A 22600-nucleotide genomic window follows, 5' to 3' on the forward strand; every position below is an offset into this window, starting at 1 on the left:
AGCAAATGGAAAGCAAGAAGAAATGGGATAGAGGAGAGGAGAGCAGGATGATGTTACAGTGATGGGAGGCTGGGTGGGCCACAGCTTGTTCACAGATACCTATAACCCTGATTCCTGCATGACACCTCGAATCTCTATCACTCAGAAATCTGCTCAGTTATTTAAATGCTATGTATATTATCTGACAGCTATTGTGGAGAACACTCAAGTAAATCTTGATTTAGGACAGTGCACTGTAATAAGAATACAGAAGTCAGGGTCTGCTCATCAATAAACAGAAAACATGGGAGAATTATTTTTCATGCTTTGCTGAACATAGTAGTCAGTCATTCCGCCACGATACCAGGTTATCCCATTAACAATCATCACAGGAGTAAGACTCGTGATTAATGGAAAGCAGAGCAGGCTAAAGGAAGAATAGGCTTCTTGTCCAACTCTGCTGCTCCAAGGGTTCCCAGTAAACACGATTGTTTATCTCATTCACTCAGAACAGAGAGAGAAAGTACTACAGCAGGGGCACCATGGAGGAGAGGGAAGGCAGAATCAAAATAAGATTTATCATCACAGATGTATGGTGGGAAATTTGTTTTGCACCAGTACGGTGCAAAGATGTAAATATTTTAATAAATTTATTATATATATATATAGTTCAAAGTAAAGGAGTAAATAGGTAGTGTTCATGGACTGTTCAGGAATCCGATGGAAGAAGGCGGTTATCAACTGTTGAGTGTGAACTTTCAGGCTCCTGTCCCTCCTCTCTGATGACTGTAATGAGAAGAAAGCATATCCCAATGGTGCGACTCCTTCATGATGAATGGCAGGAAGAATTGTGCCCAAGTCTACAACCCACTACAGCCTCTTTTGATCCTGTCCATTAGCACCTCCATATGTTCATTAGCAATGCAACCATTCAGAATGCTTGCCAAGGTACAATATATCTATAGAAATTTGTAAGTGTATGATAACATACCAAATCTCCTCACTCCTAATGAGGTAGAGCCACTGGCATGCCTTCATCATGACTGCATCAATATGTTGGGTCCAGGACAGATCCTCTGAAATATTGATACCTAGGAACTTACCCCTCAATGAGGACTGGCACGTGTTCTGTCCACTTTCTCTTCCTGAAGTCTACAGTCAGTTCCTTGGACTTGCTGACGTTGAGTGCAAGGCTGTTGTGACACTACTCAACCAGCTGAGGAGATATTATTACTGACCTGCAATGACTGGTCTTCCAATAAGTCAAGGATCCAGTTGCAGAAGGAGGTCCAGAGGTCCAGAAGTCCAGATTTTGAACTTTGGTTGTTAGAACTGAGGGGATGATGGTGTTGAATGCTGAGCTGCAGTTGATAAACAGCAGCCTGATCTATATTCTGCTGCTGTCTAGGTGGTCCAAAGCTGAGTGGAAAGCCAATGACAGTGGCAATCAAATTGCAGCAGGTCCAGGTCCTGGTCCTTGTTCCGGCAGAAGTTAAATTCTGGCCATTCTTGGGAAGAGCTGAAGCAACACCTGTCTATTTTAAAGCCAGTGTGGTCCTAGTTCAGTTATGACTTCAAAGAAATATCCTCAAAATAGCACAGACATTTGAAAGGCAAAGAAATAAACAAAGAAAATGCTGAAGATACACAGTCAGTTAAGTAGTGTCTGTGGAGAGAAATCAACGTTTCAAGTCAATAACCTTTCATCTCAAAGAAGAAACGTGTTTTTTTTTTTCCCCAAGCTGTGAAGGGTTACTGATCTGAAACCTTAATTCTGCTTCTCTCTGCACAGACGCTACCTGACCTGCCATATATTCCCCAGGATTATGTTTAGTTGATAAATAATTTGTTGTGAGTATTACAAAGCCTGCACATCAGCTGTCCTAAAAGTTCACATCCCAGAGATTTCACTCATACTTACAGAATAAAAACAAACATGGTCAAACAACTTGATTTTGTTCAGTTATCTACATCAACCACTCAGGCTTCAACAGCTGCAACTTCCTTCAAAGCCTACAACAGTTATTTGGGATGACAGAACAGATGGTAGACAGTCAGCCCCACCAGATCACAAATCAACTCCATCTTCCATCCTGGCTCCATACACCCTTGTCCAATAAAAAGTTATCAATGAACTGCCACTCTGATGCTCTGTCAGTACAACACAGGAACAGGGTCTTTGGCTCACAATGTTGTGCCAAACTAAATTAATAACCAAATACCCAACAAAACTAAACTCTTCTGCATAAACAAAGTCCTTATGCTTCTATTCGCTGCACATTAATGTGTCTGTTGAATGTCTCTATTACAGGTGCCCCAGGCACCTACCATTTTCTGTGCAAAGAACTTGCCCTACACATCTCCTTTGAACACGCCTCATCTAAAATGCCTGCCCTCTGGTATTAGACACTTCAATGCTGTGAAAAGATGCTGCATATTTGCCCTACCACTACCTCTCGTAAGTAAACCTCTATCAGGTGTCCCCTCAGCCTCTGCTGCTGCAGAGAAAACAACCCAAGTTTGTTCAACCTCTTATAGTACATGCCCTCTAATCTAGGCAGCATCCTGGTAAACCTCTTCTGCATCCTCCCCAAAGCCGCGACATCCTCCATATTAATGGTGCAGACATATCCGAATGCAAAACTGTAGATGTAGGCTATCTAGAGTTTCATAAAGCTTAACAGAACTTCAACTCATGAACTTAATTCCTTGACTAATGAAAGGCAAGTAATAGGATAGTAAAGGCAGCAAGTACCTTCTTTACCACCGTATCAACCTGCATAGTCACTTTCAGGGGGCTATGGACTTGGACTATGTCCTGCACATCCCTGTTAAAGATCTTGTATTAACAGTGTACTGTGTCTTTCCATTTGATATCCCAAAGTGCAGCACTTCACATTTGGCTGTGTTAAATTCCATCTGCCGTTTCTCTACCAAATGTTTACAACTGATCTATATCCTGCCATATCCTTCCAGTCTTCTACACTATCCACATCAGCCATCTTTAATCATCTGCAAATTTACATAAATCACCCATCTACATTTTCATCCAGGTCATTTACATATATCACAATAGCAGAGGTCCCAGTATAGATCCCTGCCGAACAGTACTGACAGTCGGCAGCCACAATAAGCCCCATTGACTACTACCCTGTCTCCTATGGGTAAGCCAATTCTGAATCCAAATGACCAATTCATTGAGTTTCTTGCATATTAATCTTCTGGATGAGGCTCTTATGGGGAACCTTGTTAAATGCCTTACTAAAATTCATGTAGACAAAATCCACAACTCTACTTCCATCACCTCTTTGAACAATTCAATCAAGTTTCTAAGACTTGTCTTGCCCTGCATGGAGCATGCTGACTGTCCCCAGTTAAGCCATGGCTTTCCAAGTGCTCAGAAATGTCAACCCCTGAATGTCTCAGAAAACAGCAAATGCTTACAACAAATGCTGTGTAAACTATTGTCAGGATACACAAGTGGTTTGCTTACATGCCTGGTGTAGAAGAGGAAGAGTGGTAGAACACTGAAAGGCAGGCCAAACTAACGGGTGAACAGAAAAAAATGAGGGTGCAAAAGGATACAAGCAGGACAGAAATGGGAAGAAAGCAAGCCAAAGTTATGACTAAGAAAGGACTGCCTGCGCCAGGGAAATTATCAAGTACATTATAAAAATAGTAGAGCTTTTCCACATGTATTAGGCTGCTGAAAACAATTAAATACACATATCAGTGAGTTATAACTGATGCTGCACACTGGGTCTCAACACATTCTAATATCACACTTCACTGAACTTACTCCCAGTCCAAATGATGCATTTAATTCATTGTAATAAATCAGAACTCCAAATGTTGGTAGTAATATAAATCAACTCCAAAATAACAGTTACCAGCTTCACCGCTTTCTCTGCCTGTGTCCAAAACTGAACCAGACTGTTCACAGCCTTGCAGTTAAACCTGACCCAGGTCGCAGTGGCAGACTACAAGTTTTGCATCTTTATGAAGACTGCATATTTACAGCTCTATAACAAGGCCTTTCTCCACTCAGCTGCTGCTGAAAGTCACTATTCCCACCACATCCTTAGTTGGCTTCCCCGCTTCCATTCTCCACTGCACTGAAGTCATCCACTTTGCCATTCTCTGTGCCCTGAGATGCACCAAGCCCCATGTGCACATTAGTCCCGACTCAGTGACCTACACACAATGCTCTGATTAGGCTACACTTCAAACCGCTCAGGGGCCAGCCCTTCAATGTCTCTGTGACCTTTACCAACTATAACAATGGCTATGTTCCATCAAGCACCTGTCCCTTCACCGACACCTTAACCTCAGAATTCCCTCTCTAGATCTTATCTTCTCACTTCCTGCCAGCTGCACTTTAAATATCTTTTGCTGATGTAACATGAGAATCGGAATCAGGTTTATTATCACCGAGACAATACATTGTGCAATTTGTTGCTTTGTGGCAGCAGTACAGTGCAAGTCATAAAAAATTACTCCAAGTTACAAAATAAATAAATATAGTGCAAAAGAGGAATAAGCAAGGTAGTGCTCATAGGTTTGTGGATTGATCGGAAACCTGCTGGTGGGAGGGGAAAAAGCTGAATCACAGAGCGTGAGTGTTCAGACCCGTCTCCCCTCCCTGATGATAGTAATGAGAGGACAGCACGTCTTGGATGGTGAGGATCTCTAAACATCCATGTTACCATTACGTTAAAAACATCTAAATAAATTCAAGTCCTTGTGATTATAGCTTTGTTTGGGCCATAACTGTTTTACACATTTGTTTCCAAACTGCTTCAGAACACTTCCAGAGAAACTATTCTGCTGAATTAAAATGATTAGAAATTAAAGGACACATGGTTTTCTACTGAATGAACATGCTGTCATCAGCTGCCTGCCCATCTCACCCTCTATGCCCTGGTGCAGCTCTTCAGTGGAACACAATGCAATGCAACATAACATTACACCCACACACAGCTGCAGTAGTTCTCAGGGAGAATGCTAAGCAGTCAGAATTGAGAGCTAGATCATCTGCTGGGAGGCTTTCACTTCAAAACTATACTCAGCAAGATCACTAGCAGCTCCCAACCCAGATGCCCAGCTGATCTGGTCAATGGCCTCTGACATCACTGACTCCAACAGCCCAAACTCCTCTAAACACAGGAAACAACTCACACATTTCTCACCAAACTACTGACGGGAACAGTGTTAATGCTCACTAGCTCATGAGAGACGTGTGAAGGAGAATAATGGCTCCATGTTCTGGTTGCTAGGTTCTTTTGGGAAAACAAAGTAATTGGTGATCTTGTATATTTCTGGCATGTTTCTTCTCAGCCAGAGGCCAAAAAAGATTAACTCTGCTTCGTTCACACTACAGCTGCCTCACCCTTCATCTAAAACACTGTATTCAGTACTAGGTTGGTGTACCTGTTACATCTGGTGAATTTTGTTTTTTTTTATATAAACACACAACAGAACATAGAATAATGAAGATATGAGAATCTGAAATACTCCGCAAATGTTGAAGGCAGTTCAGATGTCCTTGTTTAGTCAATGCACACCATGAAATGACTTGCTACCAGAACAGAAGTCAACTTTGGATGTTAAACTGAAACTGTTTCTATCCTCTCGGGTGGATACAAACATGGCCACATTTAGGTTTGCTGACGATCACTGTTGCTGGCTGAATCAAAGGTGGTGTTGAATCGGTATATGGGAGGGAGATTGAAAATCTGGTGTAGTAGTTCCACAACAACAACCTCTTACTCAAAGTCAGCAGAACTAAGGAGCTGATTATTGACTACGGGAGAAGCCAGCGATCCAAGAAACAATCTTCATTAGGGGAACAGAGGTGGAGAGGGTCAGTAACTTTAAATACCTTGGCATTAACATACCAAAGGATGAAACACAAGTGCCATCACAAAGAAGGCATGTCAAAGAGATTTGAAAGTTGGAGGGGGAGATCCAAAATGATCGAAAAGCTGAAGAGCCGAAGAAGTTATAGATGGGGAGCAGTGAGAGATGGTTTCAAACTTTCAAATCTCTTACTCACTCTTCCTTCAGTTAGTCCTGACAAAGGGTCTCGGCCTGAAACGTCGACTGCACCTCTTCCTAGAGATGCTGCCTGGCCTGCTGCGTTCACCAGCAACTTTGATGTGTGTTGCTTGAATTTCCAGCATCTGCAGAATTCCTGTTGTTTGTTACAAACTTGTATACTGTAGATTCACAGTGGAGACCATCCATGCATCATAGCCTGGTATGGAAACACCATGCCCAGGAGTGGAAAAAGCTACAGAAACTTCTGGACACAGCCCAGTCCATCACAAGCAAAGCACTCCCCACTACTGAGCACTTTTACATGGAGCACTGCCACAAGAAAATAGAATCCACCATCAAACATCCCCACCATCCAAGCCATGCCATCTTATCGCTATTACCGTTGGGCAGGAGGCAAGTCCCACACCACGCTGACTAACAGTTATTACTTTACAACCTTCAGGCTCAGGAACTAATGCCGATAACTTCATTCACCATTACTCTGTACAGTTTCTACAACCTCCAGACTCACTATCAAGGACTCTTTACAACTCATGTTCTCAGTTTTTTTTATTTGCAGTCTGCCTTCTTTTGCACATTGGTCATTTGTCAGTTTTTGTTTATGTATTTTTTTTGTAAAACTCTTCTATTTTATTTTCCAGTAAATGTTTGCAAGAAAATGAATCTCAGTGATATATGGTAACATTCATCTGCTTTGACAATAACTTTACTTTGAACTTGAACTATTTGAAAGATGACCATCCAAACTCCACAATGATCTAATTCACACTCAGCCGACATCATCTAGTCAAAGAGTTATAGAGCATTATAACAGAGAAAAACACTTTGGCCCAACTCGTTCATGCCAGCCTAATCCAATCTACCTGCATCTAGACCATAGCCCTCCATACTTCTCTCATCCACCGACCTATCCAAATCTCTTGAATATTACAGTTGAACTCACACCTACCAGTTTAGCTGGCAGCTTGTTAAACATTCATACTACCCACTGAGTGGAAAAAGGTCCACGTTGCACTCCCCTTAAATATTTCACCTTTACTGTAAACCTATGACCTTTTGTTCTAGTCTCACCCAACATGAGGGAGAAAAGGCTGCAAGCTTTTTTCCTATTCTACCCCTTACAATTTTGTATACTTCTATAAGATCTCCCCTCATTCTCCTGCGCTCCAAGGAATAAAATCTTAACCTATTCAACCTTTCCCTATAACTCAGATTCTCCAGTCCTGGCAATATCCTTATAATTTTCTCTGCACACTTTCAATCTTTCCTGTATGTAGATGACCACAACACTTCAAACTTGGTCTCAACACTTTCCTTTACAACTTCAAAATAACGTCCCCCATACACATGCCCTGATTTATGAAGGCCAGCGTGCTAGAAGCTCTTTATGACCCCATCTCCCTCTAATACTACTCACGAGGAATTATGGATCTGTATTCCCAGGTCCTTTTGTTCTATAAACACACTTCAGTGCCCTACCATTCTCCAATTTGTCCTTCCAGAGTGCAAGGACTCACACTTGTCTACATTAAATTCTATCTGCCATGTTTCAGCCCATTTTCACAACTCATCAACTTAATGAGCATCTCTGCCAGAAACATCCCATCTTAATCAACACCTGCCAGATTCCTTCTAATTGCATCAAAATCGGCCTTACTCCAATTTAGAATCTCAACCTTGGGACTAGGCCTATTCTTCTCCATAATTATCATGAAACTATTGGAATTATGATTACTAGATCATACATTCATCTACATTCCCCTACTTTCATGAGCAGATCTGGTCATTATCACACTGTGATGTTTGTACACAAGGTGAAGGGTGTATACAGGCTGTGTGACATTAGTAGGGGCTGAAACGAGGCTGTTCCAGGGGGAGTGCCGCCTAACCAGGGTCAGCCTAGGGGGTTGAGCGGGGACTCTGTGGGAGGGTCAGTCTAGGGGGGAGGGTTGCCCTGTCAGTGTGAGGCACATACTGACCCATAGGGCTGGCCTTGCAATGGGATAGCAGTTATCAAACATTCTCAGATCACAGTATCATACAGCGGGGAAACAGGCCCTTCAACCCATCCCGTCCACACTGACCAAGATTCTCATCCAAGGCAGTCCTATTTGCCACGTTGAGTCAGATACCTCTAACCCTTTCCTATCCAAGTCTCTTTTAAATGTTATTATATCTGTCTCAGCTTCCCCCCCAGCAGCTTTTTCCACCCTCTGTCTGGAAAATGTTGCCCCTTAGATTCCTATTGAACTCTCCCTTTAAACGCACAAGATCTAGTTCTTAATTCTCCAGTGCTGAGAAAAAGACAGTGCAAAGAGTAATGTTCATTCTGGTGAATGAATACATTCCTGAGGTTTTAATAAGTCTATATTCCAGAAATCAGATTTTCAGTTCTTCAGTGCCATTTACTGTGTTGGGATGACCTCACACCTATGGCCTATATTCCAGAAGACAGATCTTCAGTTTTTCTTTAAATTTGGGAAAGGTATTCACAAATATTACACAAACTTTTTTTTAACATACATAAAAAAAAATGGAAAAGGTTTTTATATGTATAAATCTATATATATTTATACATTCACAAGTATACATTCATTTTTGCTCCTACCCACAGATATACTTATCCAAACCCTGTGTACTTATTTACTTCATTTTAATTTTTTTCCAATCTTTTCCTTTACTTGTATTAATTCCATGTTTTCCATAAATAAAACAGTGAACATTCTAACCAAGGGAGCTTACTTTAACACTGTAACTATATTGATGAGGAAATCAGTAGGAACCTTAAGGAGAGTCATCTAAAGTCTGCTCGCACTGGGGTTATAAATTCAATCCATTTATTCTTAATTTGATAAAATTTTTCTTTTTGAATTCTCAGAGAGTAAGTCATCTTTTCCATTTTAAATATTTCCAAAATGATTTCATGCCAATCTTCTAATGTAGGTGATGTTGGATTTAACCACTTTCTAGTGATTGATTTCTTACTTGCCGCTAAAAGGGCCTGCAGCGGTTTTATATCTTTCTTCTACTCCAAAAACAATACATGCCTCAAATAGAGAGTCGCCAAATTCAGAGGTATCTGAGTTTTAAATACCTTAACTAATGTTCTGTGTATATCTTTCCAATATAAACTTAATTTAGGGCAATCCCAAAAAATATGAAAGTGATTTGCCTCCTTGGAGCCACACCTTCTCCAACATGCCACGTTTCTGTCTTTATATTTCTCCTGGTATGGGGTCTTGAAGTATCTTATAATATTCTTCCAGCAATGTTTTCTCCAAAGAGTTAGTTGAAGACCACTGGAAGCTGCATATTTTCCCCCAAACCTCCTCTGAAAGTACCAACCCCGCTTCTTTCTCCCACTTCTCTTTAATATACAATGTGTTTTCATTTTTGGCATGAGAGAGGGCATTATATAATCGGGAACTTGATTTACTTGGTATTAAGCTGAAAGCCAATTTCAGAATCTTGAAAAATTCTAATTCTGCTGTTGATAAGTCTGTGTATCTATAACTCTGGTTAAAGTAATGTCGTACTTGACGGCACCTAAAAAAATCATTGTGTTCTAAGCTGTATTTACCCTGCAAGGATTGAAAACTTTGTAATGCACCTGTGTGTGTGAATGAGAGGTAGGTTGCAAGACCTTGCTTTATCCATAGTTCAAATCTTTTATCTCCTCTGCTGGGAAGGAATTTGGTATCATAAGCACACCATTTGAAAAGTTTTAACATGTTGTAGATTCCACATGAACTAACCACTTTCTGCCATACTTTTAGTGTGAGATTTATCCAGCTGTTTTTAATCTTTTCCAATTGTGCCATCAATCCTTTGTCTGCAATTGAGGCCTGTACAGGAAAACTGTCAATCAATCCAAATTCTATTTCCTTCCATCTAGCCTTGTATTCCCCATTAAACCAATATAACAGAGGGGTTATCTGTGAAGCATAAAAATAGTTTCTCAAGCAAGGATGTGCCATACCACCTCCTTCCTTTCCTAACTGTAAAGTGCTAAATTGGATTCTAAGTTTCTTTCCTTGCCAGATAAAGCCGGAAATCCATTTGTCCCATTCCCTAAATTGATTATCGTCTACCTCCACAGGTAAAGTCTGGGAAAATGTAACCAAGGGAGAATATTCATTTTTATGGTAATTATCCTTGAATTTAGACTTAAAAAAGGGATAAGATTCCATCTATGTATATCTGCTTTTATCTTTGAAATTAATGGCCCATAATTTATCTGTGATAACGTTGAAAGCCCTTTTGGCAGGGTTATTCCTAAATATTTTAATGATTTAGCTTCCCACTTAAGATCGTATGTATCCTGTAGTTTTATTAGATGCTGTATAATTTAGGGACATAACCTGCATTTTCTTTACATTAATTTTATAACCTGATATTTTCCTAAACTCATCCAACAGTGTAAACAATCCTATGAATGATTTTTCTGGTTCACTCAAATACACCAAAATGTCATCTGCGAATAACACCACCTTCTGTTCAATCCCTGCCACCTTGATACCTTTTACAATTTCGCTCTGTCTTATTAGTTGGGCAAGAGGTTCAATATATAGTGCAAAGAGGAGAGGGAAAATTGGGCATCCCTGTCTCGTTCCTCTCTCTAAAATAAAAGAGTCAGAGAGGTCCCTGCTTATCTTAATTCGAGCTGTAAGGCTGTTATATAAAGTCTGGATTACCTTAATAAACTTTTCTTGAAAGCCAAATCTTTCTTACACTTTATATAAGAATACCCATCTAACTGAATCAAAAGCTTTCTAATCCCACCACCAATGTCTCTGTCCCGTTCTTAGTAACCTGTTCTAGTATGTGTAAAGTTCTCCTTATGTTGTCCTGAGTTTGTCTTTGTTGGATGAATCACGTCTGGTCTAAGTGGACAAGGCCAGGTAGAAGCTTTTCCAGTCTACGAGCTAATATAGATGTCCCAATAATTTATAATCCAAAGTAAGGACACTGATTGGCCAGTAATTACCACATTCTAGTTTATCTTTACCCTCTTTAGGAATAACTGAGATAATCGCCTCTCTCCAGGAAGGTGGAATTTCTCCTCTCTGTAAGATCCAATTAAAGGTGTTAAGTAATAATGGAGCCAACTGTGACTTCGGCGATTTGTACCACTCTGAAGTAAACCCATCAGAACCTGAAGACTTTCCAGCCTTTAATCTAGAGATGGCCACGTTCAGATTTTTGACAGTTACTGGTTCTAACAGGCACTCATTTTGTAAACCTGTGAGCTTGGGTAGTTCTAAAGAATTCAGAAATGTGTCTATATGGGACTCATTGGAGGCCTGGGGTTGAGAGTACAGCTCTCGATAATATATTTCAAAACCCTCTTGAATTTTCCATATTGTACTCTCAACAAGCTTTGTTTTTGGATTCTTTATTTTATGGATTGTATTGTCTGCTTGTTGTTTACGTAACTTATATGCTAATAATTTAGCTGATTTACCTCCTACTTCATTATTCTTTTGTCTCAGGTAAAGAAAATTTCTTGGAGTTTCCAATGTGTAAATATAATCAATTTTCACTTTGCAATTTCTTAATTTCCTGTTTTCCTTTCTTTCTTCTTCAATCTTTTTATTGGTTTCATAATGATAAATATACCATAGTACTGATATAAAGTTATTGGGATTACATTGTTATGATTAACATAGTTAAGTATAAACCCAGTTGACACATGGGTATTTAACCTCCCAATCATACAGGATACAAACATAATATACAAAAAAAAGAAAAATATAGAAATATACCACAAAAGAAAAACTAGCCTAAACAGTGTTAACCAACTAAACTAAAAAAAAAAGACATGGGCTGTTATGTAACGTTAAAAAAAAAAAGAACCATTAGTGCTGTTCCTCTCAACATATATTAAAAAGAAATAGAATAAGTTTGGAAAAGGTCAAATTACATCATATGGAAATGTTGAATAAATGGCCTCCAAGTCTATTAAATTCGAAAAGACTTGGAGGCCATTTATCCTGTTTTAAATTAGAATTCATTTTATTGCTATCTACGACTTGAAGTTGTTTTAATTCTCCTTGAAGGTCTGCTAATTTTTGTGCTTTAAATTTTTTCATGTGAGTAGTAATAGAAATAATTTTTCATCTCAGTACAGCTTTCAATGTATCCCACAAGATCACTGATGTTTCTCCCATGTCATTAAGGTCTAGGTATTCTTTGATTTCTCCCCTTAATCTCTCCATTACTTTCGAATCATTGAGTATATGTGAATTTAACCTCCAGAGTGTTTTCCTCATTTTCCTTTCCAGAATTAGACACATAGAGACTGGGCAATGGTCCGATAAATCAATAGTTGCAACTTTACACTCTTTTATCTTGAATCTATGTTAAATATATAAAAAAAATCTATCCTTGAATAAGCTAAATGAGGGGGAAGAGTAGTATGTATAGTCTTTACTAGTGGGGTGTAATTCCCTCCACACATCTATTATTCCCAACCCCTCCATCAATGATTTCACTTTCCTAGTCAGAGCTTTGTTCTGAATAACTGTTCCTGAAGAATCTAATGCAGGGTTTAACCTAATATTAAAATCCCCTTCGCCGATTACGACCCCCTTGAGAGCTGGTCATTAGGTCAAAAATGTGCCTATAGAATGACCATTCACTACATGTTGGAGCATAAACATTCAGCAACGTTATCTCAGTACCTTCTATCCTTCCTGTGATCTTTACAAATCATCCATCCTTGTCTTTAGTCTCTGAAATATGTTCATAGTTAAGAGCACTTGCTATTAAAGTAGCTACTCCTCTTTTGTGGCTCAGTTTATATGATGAATGAAATACATGCTTAAAGCCCATTCTTTTTAATTTTGCATGTTCGGATCAGCTCATGTGCGTTTCCTGAAGGAAAGCTATTTGTGCCCTCTCTTTTTTCAATTTAGGCATAATCTTATTTCTCTTAATTGGATTCAAAACCCCATTAACATTATAAGAAATTATTTTTACAGGTTCAACTTGCGTTTTTCTCTAGTAGAAAAAAAATTCTCCCTTTCTAAACAAACAGAAAGCAATCCTTTCTCAACAGTAAACCCAAACACAAAACCAAAACCTAGACGTTTTTGAACACAGAACATTTGAAAAATTTCCCCGACTTCCAACAGTAAGGCCTGAGCACTCACCTGCCTCAGCTTAGAGGGATAACCTCTATCTTCACCCTGTGTTAGAGGGCCCCCCACAGTGTGAACAAAGTACAGATCCCTGAGGCACACCACTAGACACCGGCCTCCAATCTGACAAACAGTTATCCACCACTACTCTCTGGCGTCTCCCATCCAGCCACTGCTGAATCCATTTTACTACTTCAATATTAATACCTAACGACTGAACCTTCGTAACTAACCTTCCGTGTGGAACCTTGTCAAAGGCCTTACTGAAGTCCATATACAGGCGTCCCCCGCTTTTCGAACGTTCGCTTTACGAAACTTCACTGTTACAAAAGACCTACATTAGCACCCTGTTTGCGCTTTCAGAAGGTGTTTTCATTGTTACGAAAAATATTCAGCGCGTGAAAAAAATCAGCGCCCACCCCGAGCAGCCGCTCTTCCCGGATTCGGAACGGCATTCTCGCCAGCATTGCTTTAACACGAGCCTGTGAGCAGTCGTTTGCAAGATGAGTTCTATGGTGTCGGAAAAGCCTGGAAGAGCTCGTAAGGGTGTTTGTTACACTCAGCGTAAAACTAGACATAATTAAGTGTTTCGATCGTGGTGAACGAAGCAAGGACAAAATGAATTTGCCTTGTGGAAGTTGACGAAGATGATGTTGAAGAGGTTTTGGCATCCCATGACCAAGAACTGATAGATGAAGAGCTGATGCAATTGGAAGAGGAAAAGATAACAATCGAAACCGAATGAGTAATGATAAAGTACGACTTTAATTTTGAAAGGGTACGTAGGTTTTGGGGATATTTGCAAGATTCTTTGAGTCCTTACAAAGAACTGTATGATAGAAAAATGCGCGAGACTCAGCAGTCAAGCAAGCCTTCCACAGCAGACGACAAACCTCGACCTTCGACATCGAGGCGGGCAGTCATAGGAGAAGATGAGCTGCCTGCCCTGATCGACGATGAGTTAACACGCCCGTGTCCCACCACCCCAACCCCCGAGCCCCGGACAGATACTGTACCGATTCGTGGAGAATGTAGCAGTAGCCGGGAGGCACACAGCAGATCTTTAAGAAAAAAGCCGAAATAAACATGCTGATTAATTAGGTGCCGCCCCACACGTAAATTTATTAGCATGTTTATTTTGGCCTTTTTCTTAAAGATGTGCTGGGTGCGTCCCAGCTACCGCTGTATCCCTGCATGCTTCGCAGATCGGTATCGGTTCGCTGCCTGGAGGGTGGGGGCCACTGCGCCACCCAAACTCCGACGGCTCAGCCTAACACACCATCATCAGTGTGCTCTGCGCTGTCCCGATTCCAGTAAGTGATACTACACTGTACATACATTATTTCTACTTTATATCGGCTGTGTATTTTTACGTGTTGTTTGGTATGATTTGGCAGCTTCATAGTTTAAAGATTACCGGAGTGCGCTTGCGCCCTGTTTTTGCCAACAGCGCTTGCATGAGATTTTCTGCCGACGGCGCTTGCGTGAGATTTTCGCTACGGAGATCTGTGCCGGCAATGATTGTGGAAAAGTATTTCTACTTTATATAGGCTATGTATTTATCATATCATTCCTGCTTTTATTATATGTTACTGTTATTTTAGGTTTTGTGTGTTATTTGGCATGATTTGGTAGGTTATTTTTGGGTCTGCAAACGCTCACAAAATTTTCCCATATAAATAAATGGTAATTGCTTCTTCACTTTACGACATTTCGGCTTATGAACCGTTTCATAGGAACGCTCTACCTTCGGATGGTGGGGGAAACCTATAGACAACATCCACTGCTTTACCCTCGTCAACTTTCCTAGTAACCTCTTCAAAAAATTCAATAAGATTTGTCAAACATGACTTTCCACGCACACATCCTCAATATTCAGTGTGTGCTCACTGCTGAAACTTATTGCACAGACTATCTTTCGTAAAGTGTAACTTTGGAAGGTATTCATCTTTGTTAACTTTCACCATAACTAATGTTGTACAAAGGCGAAATCAACTCTGAAAAGAAACATAAACCATTTAAAGTTTACTCACCTGATCATCATCAAGAGAAATACCAACATCATCCAGGAATCGTTTGATATAAGTAATAATTGCACCGAACACAGCAGGACTCCGAGGGTAATCTCTTTCCTGCTGTAAATAAAAGGCAGATATTTATACACAACATAAAAATGTCAAGCAGCAGGCCACTTACCCCCTCGTGCCTGCTCTGCCCATCAATAAGATCACAGCTGAACTTTAACCTCAACACCATTTCTCTATACTTGTTTTTCTGTATTCCCTTAATATCAAAATCCCTTAACATCAATCACCATACTGAATCGAGTCAGTACGTGAGTCTCTACAACTCTATTGAATAAATAAGTTCAAAAGGTTTCAGAGCCTTTGGATGAAGAAATTTCTCAGTAATGAGTGCCATACTCCATTCTGATACCCAGTCGGTCTCTAGGCATGTTACCCAGGGGAACTTCATCCCTGCAACAGCACTGTTGAACCACATAAGATCACCTCTCATTCTTCTACAGAGTACTGCTGCTGTACTTCTTCATGTGACAAAAAAATCAACTTTGACTTTGAATCTCTGCTAACACGACAGACCCTTCTCTCCTAAAATATGAACTTCAGAACAGGAGCTGAAGAAGCTATTCAGCTCTTCAAGACTGCAGCACCTTTCATCAGGATCGTAGCTGATCTTCTGCCTCACCTCCAGGGCCTGTGAAAGTTTATCTAAGGAAACTTCAGAGTTGCAGAAACAACTCAGCACTTTACAGAAATGAGCCTCCTGTTTCTGTGCTGTATTAAGGCCAAGAGTAGAACACAATAGGAACCAAAATGGCAAACTGTGTGGGGAACCAGGTGACAAAGGTGAGATCTTAAATAAATACTTCTAATTTGTAATCACAAGGATGTTGTAGATGGATAATTAAGGATTTAAAACATGTTATCACTGAGAAAGGATCCCAGAACAACCCACAGTTCTCAGGATTCTAAAGTTTTTTAAAATTATGTAATAATGGTCATTTATATTTTCCTAAGGGGAAAACAGAGCCTTGATTTAACATCCCATTTCACATCACCTCTGACAGTGCAGCTTTCACTCAGCATCGGATCATACATCAAACACTGGAGTCTGGTAAATTGGTTTATTATTCTCACATCAGTAGAGTAAAAAAAACTGCCTTCCACACCATTCATTCCATCAATTCATTATAACCGTCCAGTGAGGCAGCACAAAGTTAAATAACACGATGCAGAATAAAGTGTAACAGCTACCATGAATGTGCAGAGCAGGTAAACAATAAGCACAAGACTATAACGATGTAGAATGTGACGTCAAAAGCCCTCCTTATTGCACTGAGAGCCATTCAATAGTCTTATATTAGAGGGCTAAAAGCTGTCCTTGAGCCTAGTGGAATCTGAAACAAAAATTGAAAATGTTGCAAGAAAACCAGACCAATAATATCAGTTGAAATAGAAACTAGCCAGCTCTGTACTGAAGGATGAGCTATTCTGATGAGAGCTTCAACCTGGAATATTGACTGGTTTCTCTTTCTGCAGATGTTGGTTGACTGGTTGAGTTCTTCCAGTGTTTCTATTCCCTCAGAACTGTCTACACAACCTGCAGTAATATCTACTGATGATCATGAAAGGAGGGAATGATTCTTCTTAAAAAATGTTGTAGTTTATTAAGACACAAATGACTTACAAAGAACTACAGTTATTCTGCTTGTGTGGTTCTGCTGAACATGGTGGGCATGTTATGGTGTTACCAGAATGTGAGGTGACACTTGCAGGCTGTCCCAACACATGCTGAAGTTGTGTTAATTGTTAACGGAAATGATGCAGTTCATTGTATGTTTCAATGTACATGTGATAAACAAATCTGAATCTGGTTCCGTTTTCAAAAGTGGATAAATATATCTAAAAAGAAACAGATATATAGAAGTATAAGGCATGAAAATGAGGGTGAATTAGGCAGCTGTACCAATCTCTTTTTCCTCAGCAGTCCCCAGGGAAAAAGTATAACTTGTTTCTGTTCTGGTTTTGTGGGTTTTTGAGTAACCAATGAAAGCCAATGCGGCAAACTTTTACACAGACAAGTCAGCCAGGGTAGATTGTGAGGTGATGCACTCTTTTTGCCATTTGCACATGGCACCTACTATCAATGCCTTGGTATATGATGATCAATACCATCCCAAATGCTCCTTCTCCACTTTATCCAAGAACAAAGTAAATTACTGTATGATTTTTACAGAACTGGAATAACTGAAGCGTGGCACCTAAGGAGCAAAGTATAAACAGAGAGGCAGTACTGACGAAGTGCTGTACACTCCCAAGAGAGGAGGGAGGAGAAGATGGCGGCGTGACGCAGCGCGCGCGGCCGTTCCGAATGATATCATATGTGTAACTAGGGGCTGTGCACAATCCAGATTTGATGGAGACAGCCGTGAGAAGCGCAGAGGAACATCTGGAGTAACTTCTGAAATGCCTGCTTCACTGCCGCTGCTACTGCGCGACCGAGAATCTCTGGAGACGAAGGCCCCAAATACTCGGTTTTGCATATTGCCTGTTGCCGGGGCCGGGGTCGAAGCGCTCGGCAGAGATGGTGCTCGGTGTTGAATAGGTGGTCGGAGGCTCAGAGTTTTTCGGACGAACTGAGAGTCATACTGTGGTTGGATGCTTCTGGGATGCTGCACCAGCAAGTTGGCAGCGCTGAAGGTTTACCGTCTATGTGAGATGACGGGACTTTCAAGAGACTTTGAGACTTTTACTGTGCCATGGTCTGTTCTTATCAAATTACGGTATTGCTTCGCACTGTCGTAACTATACATTATAATTATGTGGTTTTTGTTAGTTTTTAAAGTCTGTTTGTCATGTGTTTTTAGTGATATCATTCTGGAAAAATATTTTATCATTTCTTAATGCATGCATTACTAAATGACAATAAAAGGGAACTGCGTGTCTTCATAATCATAATACTACTGGGTAGTCAGTACATGGAGTGCAGCAGTGTTAACAGAGCAGGGCTGAGAGGATGAGGCACTGTCAAAGGATCAGCACTAAGTAAGTATTGCACCATCAGAAGCATTGTCTTATGGAAAAGGTGTTAAACTGAGGTTGCCTACTTTCTCCAGCAGGTGTAGTTCTCATGACACAACATCAATGGAGAGCACAGGATTTCTTCCCTAGTCCCCTGCTGGTATTCATCCCACAGTCAATATCACTGAGGAGAACATCGGATTATTTCAGCATTCCTTAGTCAAATCACATTCAGCCAAAAACGGCCTTTAATTTTGAAAAGTAATTTGTAATCTTGGGTTAGGATGCATAATAAAACTTAACGTGTGAGAGTCTCCGTGGCACATCCCAGGGGAACGCTGACACCATCGCAGCACAAGCCACCACCTCATCTCAACAAACAATAATGCTTTCATAAAACGTAATACACTCATCGCGGCATTACTCTGAATAATGCACTCCCAATGCACAAAATTCTAATAGGTTACCTTGGAAACAGTTTGAAGCTGTCTGTTGCCATGGTGAATAAGATTTATAATTGAATCAGTAGCCCCTGGGGTGTCAAAATCATCAGCGAAGGCAGCCTTCACATCGGCTTTAGTTGCATTTAACCTGGATGTAAAACAAAGAAAGCAAAGAGCAATTTATCCTTTGAAAGAAGTGCACGAAAGAAAAAAATCAATATTTCATTGAGATATGACATCAAAGGCATCATAAAAAAAATGATAGTTAATGAAAATACCTGATGCTACTGTGGATGACAATTCAGTCACTCAAGAGTACATGACCCCCCCCCCCAGTGGTGAGCACCAGATCACACTACACCTGCCCCTCCCCTCACCCTGGTTGGTTACAGAGGCTACATCCTACATCTCAATGGAAATGCTGAAGCGATCACAACGCTGGGCAGGACAAATGATTCTGTGGGTAGCACTTTCACTAGTCAAAAGGTGCGGGTTAATCCCACTCCAAAACCCAAGCGCAAGATCTAAACCAAGGATTTTCAAACGCAGTGAGGCAGTGCTGCACACTGGAGAGACAGTTCTATTCTCTAGCAAGTACTGAATGAACGTGCACTGTCAGAGGTTCAATACAGAAGGGGCACAATGCTGTCAGTGGAAGGGGTGGGGGGGGGAGAAGAGAGTGAGGAATCTTGTGCTCCTCACAAGGAGCAGCACAGTGGGCATCCTACACCATCACGTGTTTCAGATGAGACACGAAACAATGTGAATGTAGAAAATCCCATGGCATCCCCTGAAAAGGAGGAAAGTTCTGGCTAATATTTACTCTACACTCAAGATGATATGAGTATTATCCACAATTTCTACACTTTAAGAAAGTTTATTGGTGTGATGTGATTTAGAGTGTTCTGTGTCCAAATGAGCATTCTTTACATGCTACTTGTTTCTACGTACCTTTCCCATAACAAGGTTTCATCGACTGACGAGCAGATCAATTGCCCTCTCATGTAAGCAGAGGCGTCGTGAATAAAAGCTGCAATAGAGTGGAGAAGGTTTCCAGCTTGCATCATGCTGGCATCACTGAATTCCACCGCTACAATTCAAAGGCAATACAGATTCAGCAAGGTTCACATCACGTATCAACACTGTTATTCAAACTTCTAAAAGTTCAGGAAGTCTGACCTGATCTGTATTTTGACAGAAGGCAAAACATTCGGAACTGATCTGCAGTGAATTTTTCCAAGAACTCCTGGCAAACAATCAAAGGAAATGGAACATTGCCATTTGAGGCATTAAAGGTACAATTAAGTAAAAAAAAACACCCACATCAAATCATTCTATTTCTGTCTCGCATCTCAACAATTCCCCTCCCCCCAACCACCCTCCATTCTCCTGACATCCATTATACTACAGGTAATTTACAGTAGCCAATGAATTCATCAAGTACATCTTTGGTATTTCAAATACCTAAATAGCTACCTCTTAGCTTTATTTTGTACCTAGGATTATGCTTAATTCTGGAAAGATGACAGCAAGACACATTGGCTATTCTATTTTCTATTGTGGGTTGGCTATCCTAGGCTCCTTTCTCATGGAGAGAAACGCAGCGTGCCAGCAATCATCCTAGCCAAACTGTGGCACAGGTATTAATGTTCTGCTGATCACTCCCTTTACCTGCAGCAGCTCCAAATGCTTGATGAGCCTAAGGGCTGGCTTGAGGACCATTCACAGTGCCCAATCAAGCAGGGTAGAGAGCTTTCCATTTTTAATAACCACGTTTCAGTTTGCGATGCGTATGGTCCTCCTACCTGTCCCTTGTTTTGCAAAGTGTTGCGAGAGTAGGGTTCTACCTGGCATGTAGTTTGGAGTACCCACAATACCCAACCCCTCAGCCATTGGCACCATGTTCTCAACTCTCTATTATGGAGACTGAGGTTGTATGTTGGGTGGGGGGGTGGTGTTTGTAGGGATGAGGACCTATAAAACCAGGACAACATCACTAGAGTAAAGGCTCTAGGGGCTATAAGATGACTTTTAAACATTCATTCAGTCATGAAGGTATTAATTTAACAGAGCAGATGAACTTCCATCTTAGCACAACTACTTGAATTAAACAAAGCATCTTATATTACAAACCACCAGCAATTGCAAAATTCAATCGATGCAACCTCCAAATTAAGTTTTCAAATGCACCAGATTTAGGGTAGAGTTCCCAGTCTTAATGAAATTGGGAATTCATTACCTAGCGCACACACACACACACACACACACTCAGAGAAATGCCTCTATCGCTAGGAAATGGCAATGTGAATGGTCAATCCTAAAGATGGAGGGGCTTGGGCACAGAGCCTGGGTAAAAGGCAGCTCACAAAAGATGTTTCTCTCATTTATTGTTACCAGTTGTTTACCTGACTTGGTGACTTGACTTAGCAGGACTTCTCAATTATCCATGAGTGACCTTAAAGAAGTGTGTTACCTTTATAAAACCACACAGTTCAGAACTAGGTCTCTAAGACCACTGTGTCCATGCCAACCATCTACTAACCCTATTTTCCAGCACTCCACCCAGTCTCCTTCAGGCAGCAAGCTTTGAATCTTCTGGACAAAAATTTATTCATGAAGTCCCTCTAAATAGACCTCTTAGGGTACGTCCACACTATGCTGGATAATTCTGAAAACGAAGCTTTTTCTCTTTGTTTTGCCCTCCTGTCCACACTGAGCCGGCGTTTTCAGCCCCCGAAAACGGAGATTTTCGAAAACACTCTCCAGAGTGAATAAATCTGAAAACGCTGAATATCTGGCATAGTGTGTACGGGGTAAACGGAGAGATTTAAAAACGTTGTCATGACAACACCACAACAACAATGCTTTTTTCTGCTTCTGCTTGGTACTGCGCAAGCTGTTATAACGCGCAGTCGGTGCGAACGGCGTGAGAGAGTTAAATTGTAAAGTGAGCTTTTTTGACTATTTAAAAACGCTGTCATGACGTGCCAGAACAGATGTTCATTGTTTTCTTGAACACCACCACCTAACGATTTCAGAACAGACAGACGAGACTGAAGCCAGAAGGGTTAGAAATGTACTCACCAAGTACTTTGACCCATAGCTTACTGAATAAATAAGTACACTCACTTCGCCCTGTTTTCTGTCCTTGCTTGTATGAAGGTGGTTTACCTATTTATGCAAGTACTTCTCTGACAATAGATGTGTAACAGCCTAATGTAACATTGTTTGGAAATACAAGATAACGCTGATGCAGACGTTCTATACATTTAACAAGGTGCTTTATTAATGCAACAGAGTTAGTCAGTTTTTCAATGTCCGTGATCAGCTGGGTCATACTGTCCGTGGACCCCCTGTCAGTTGGCTCCATACGCTCCAGTATTTGTTTTTTCATAAGTTTTAAGTCCTCCTGCGCGAGAGCCAAGAGCAATTCCTTTAAAGTTTCTCTAGTCTGTAACTGGACAAACCCGCACTAAGTACACCAATTCCTCTTCGCTTGTTTTCTGTGTGTCCTGCGCGTGCCCAGTAGGAGGAGATTCGCCCAAATATCCGCCTAACGTGGACGGAGATATTTTGAAAAACGCTTAGTGTGGACGCCAGTCGTTTTTACTCGAAACCGGCGTTTTCAAAATTATCTGGCGTAGTGTGGACGTAGCCTTACTTTAAACCTCAATCCTCTGGTTATACATATCAAAGGGTAAGATTCTAACTACCTCATCCATACCCTTCCTTATAATCTATAACTCAATCAGGTCACCCTCAGCCCGCTCAGTTTCAAGGAAAATACTTTTCTAATCTCTCTTTCCAGCTAAATTATCCCAGGCAATGCCTGGCAAATCTCCACTGCACCCTCTGCAGTGCAATCACGTTCTTTAATTCGATGAGCATGATTCGATGATGGTAAGATAACTATGTATGACAGACATCCAAAGTA

At 40.7% G+C, this 22600-nt stretch overlaps 1 protein-coding gene across 5 annotated transcripts in view; it reads right to left on the bottom strand.

The window, feature by feature from the left end:
• cars2 (cysteinyl-tRNA synthetase 2, mitochondrial) overlaps window positions 1–22600 on the bottom strand; it is a 58830-nt gene that overhangs the window by 9305 nt on the left and 26925 nt on the right. For 4 of the 5 annotated variants that reach the window (XM_072258888.1, XM_072258891.1, XM_072258892.1 and 1 more), the window contains exons 10-13: window positions 19846–19912; window positions 19618–19756; window positions 18691–18814; window positions 15215–15316 (exon numbers count right to left, since the gene is read on the bottom strand). In XM_072258888.1, the coding sequence (XP_072114989.1) occupies window positions 15215–15316; window positions 18691–18814; window positions 19618–19756; window positions 19846–19912 (432 nt within the window). The remainder of the gene's footprint in view (window positions 1–15214; window positions 15317–18690; window positions 18815–19617; window positions 19757–19845; window positions 19913–22600) is intronic. The other variant, XM_072258889.1, reaches the window with a different exon arrangement.

Source organism: Mobula birostris, chromosome 5, assembly GCF_030028105.1.
Source record: "Mobula birostris isolate sMobBir1 chromosome 5, sMobBir1.hap1, whole genome shotgun sequence".
Lineage (NCBI taxonomy): Eukaryota > Metazoa > Chordata > Chondrichthyes > Myliobatiformes > Myliobatidae > Mobula > Mobula birostris.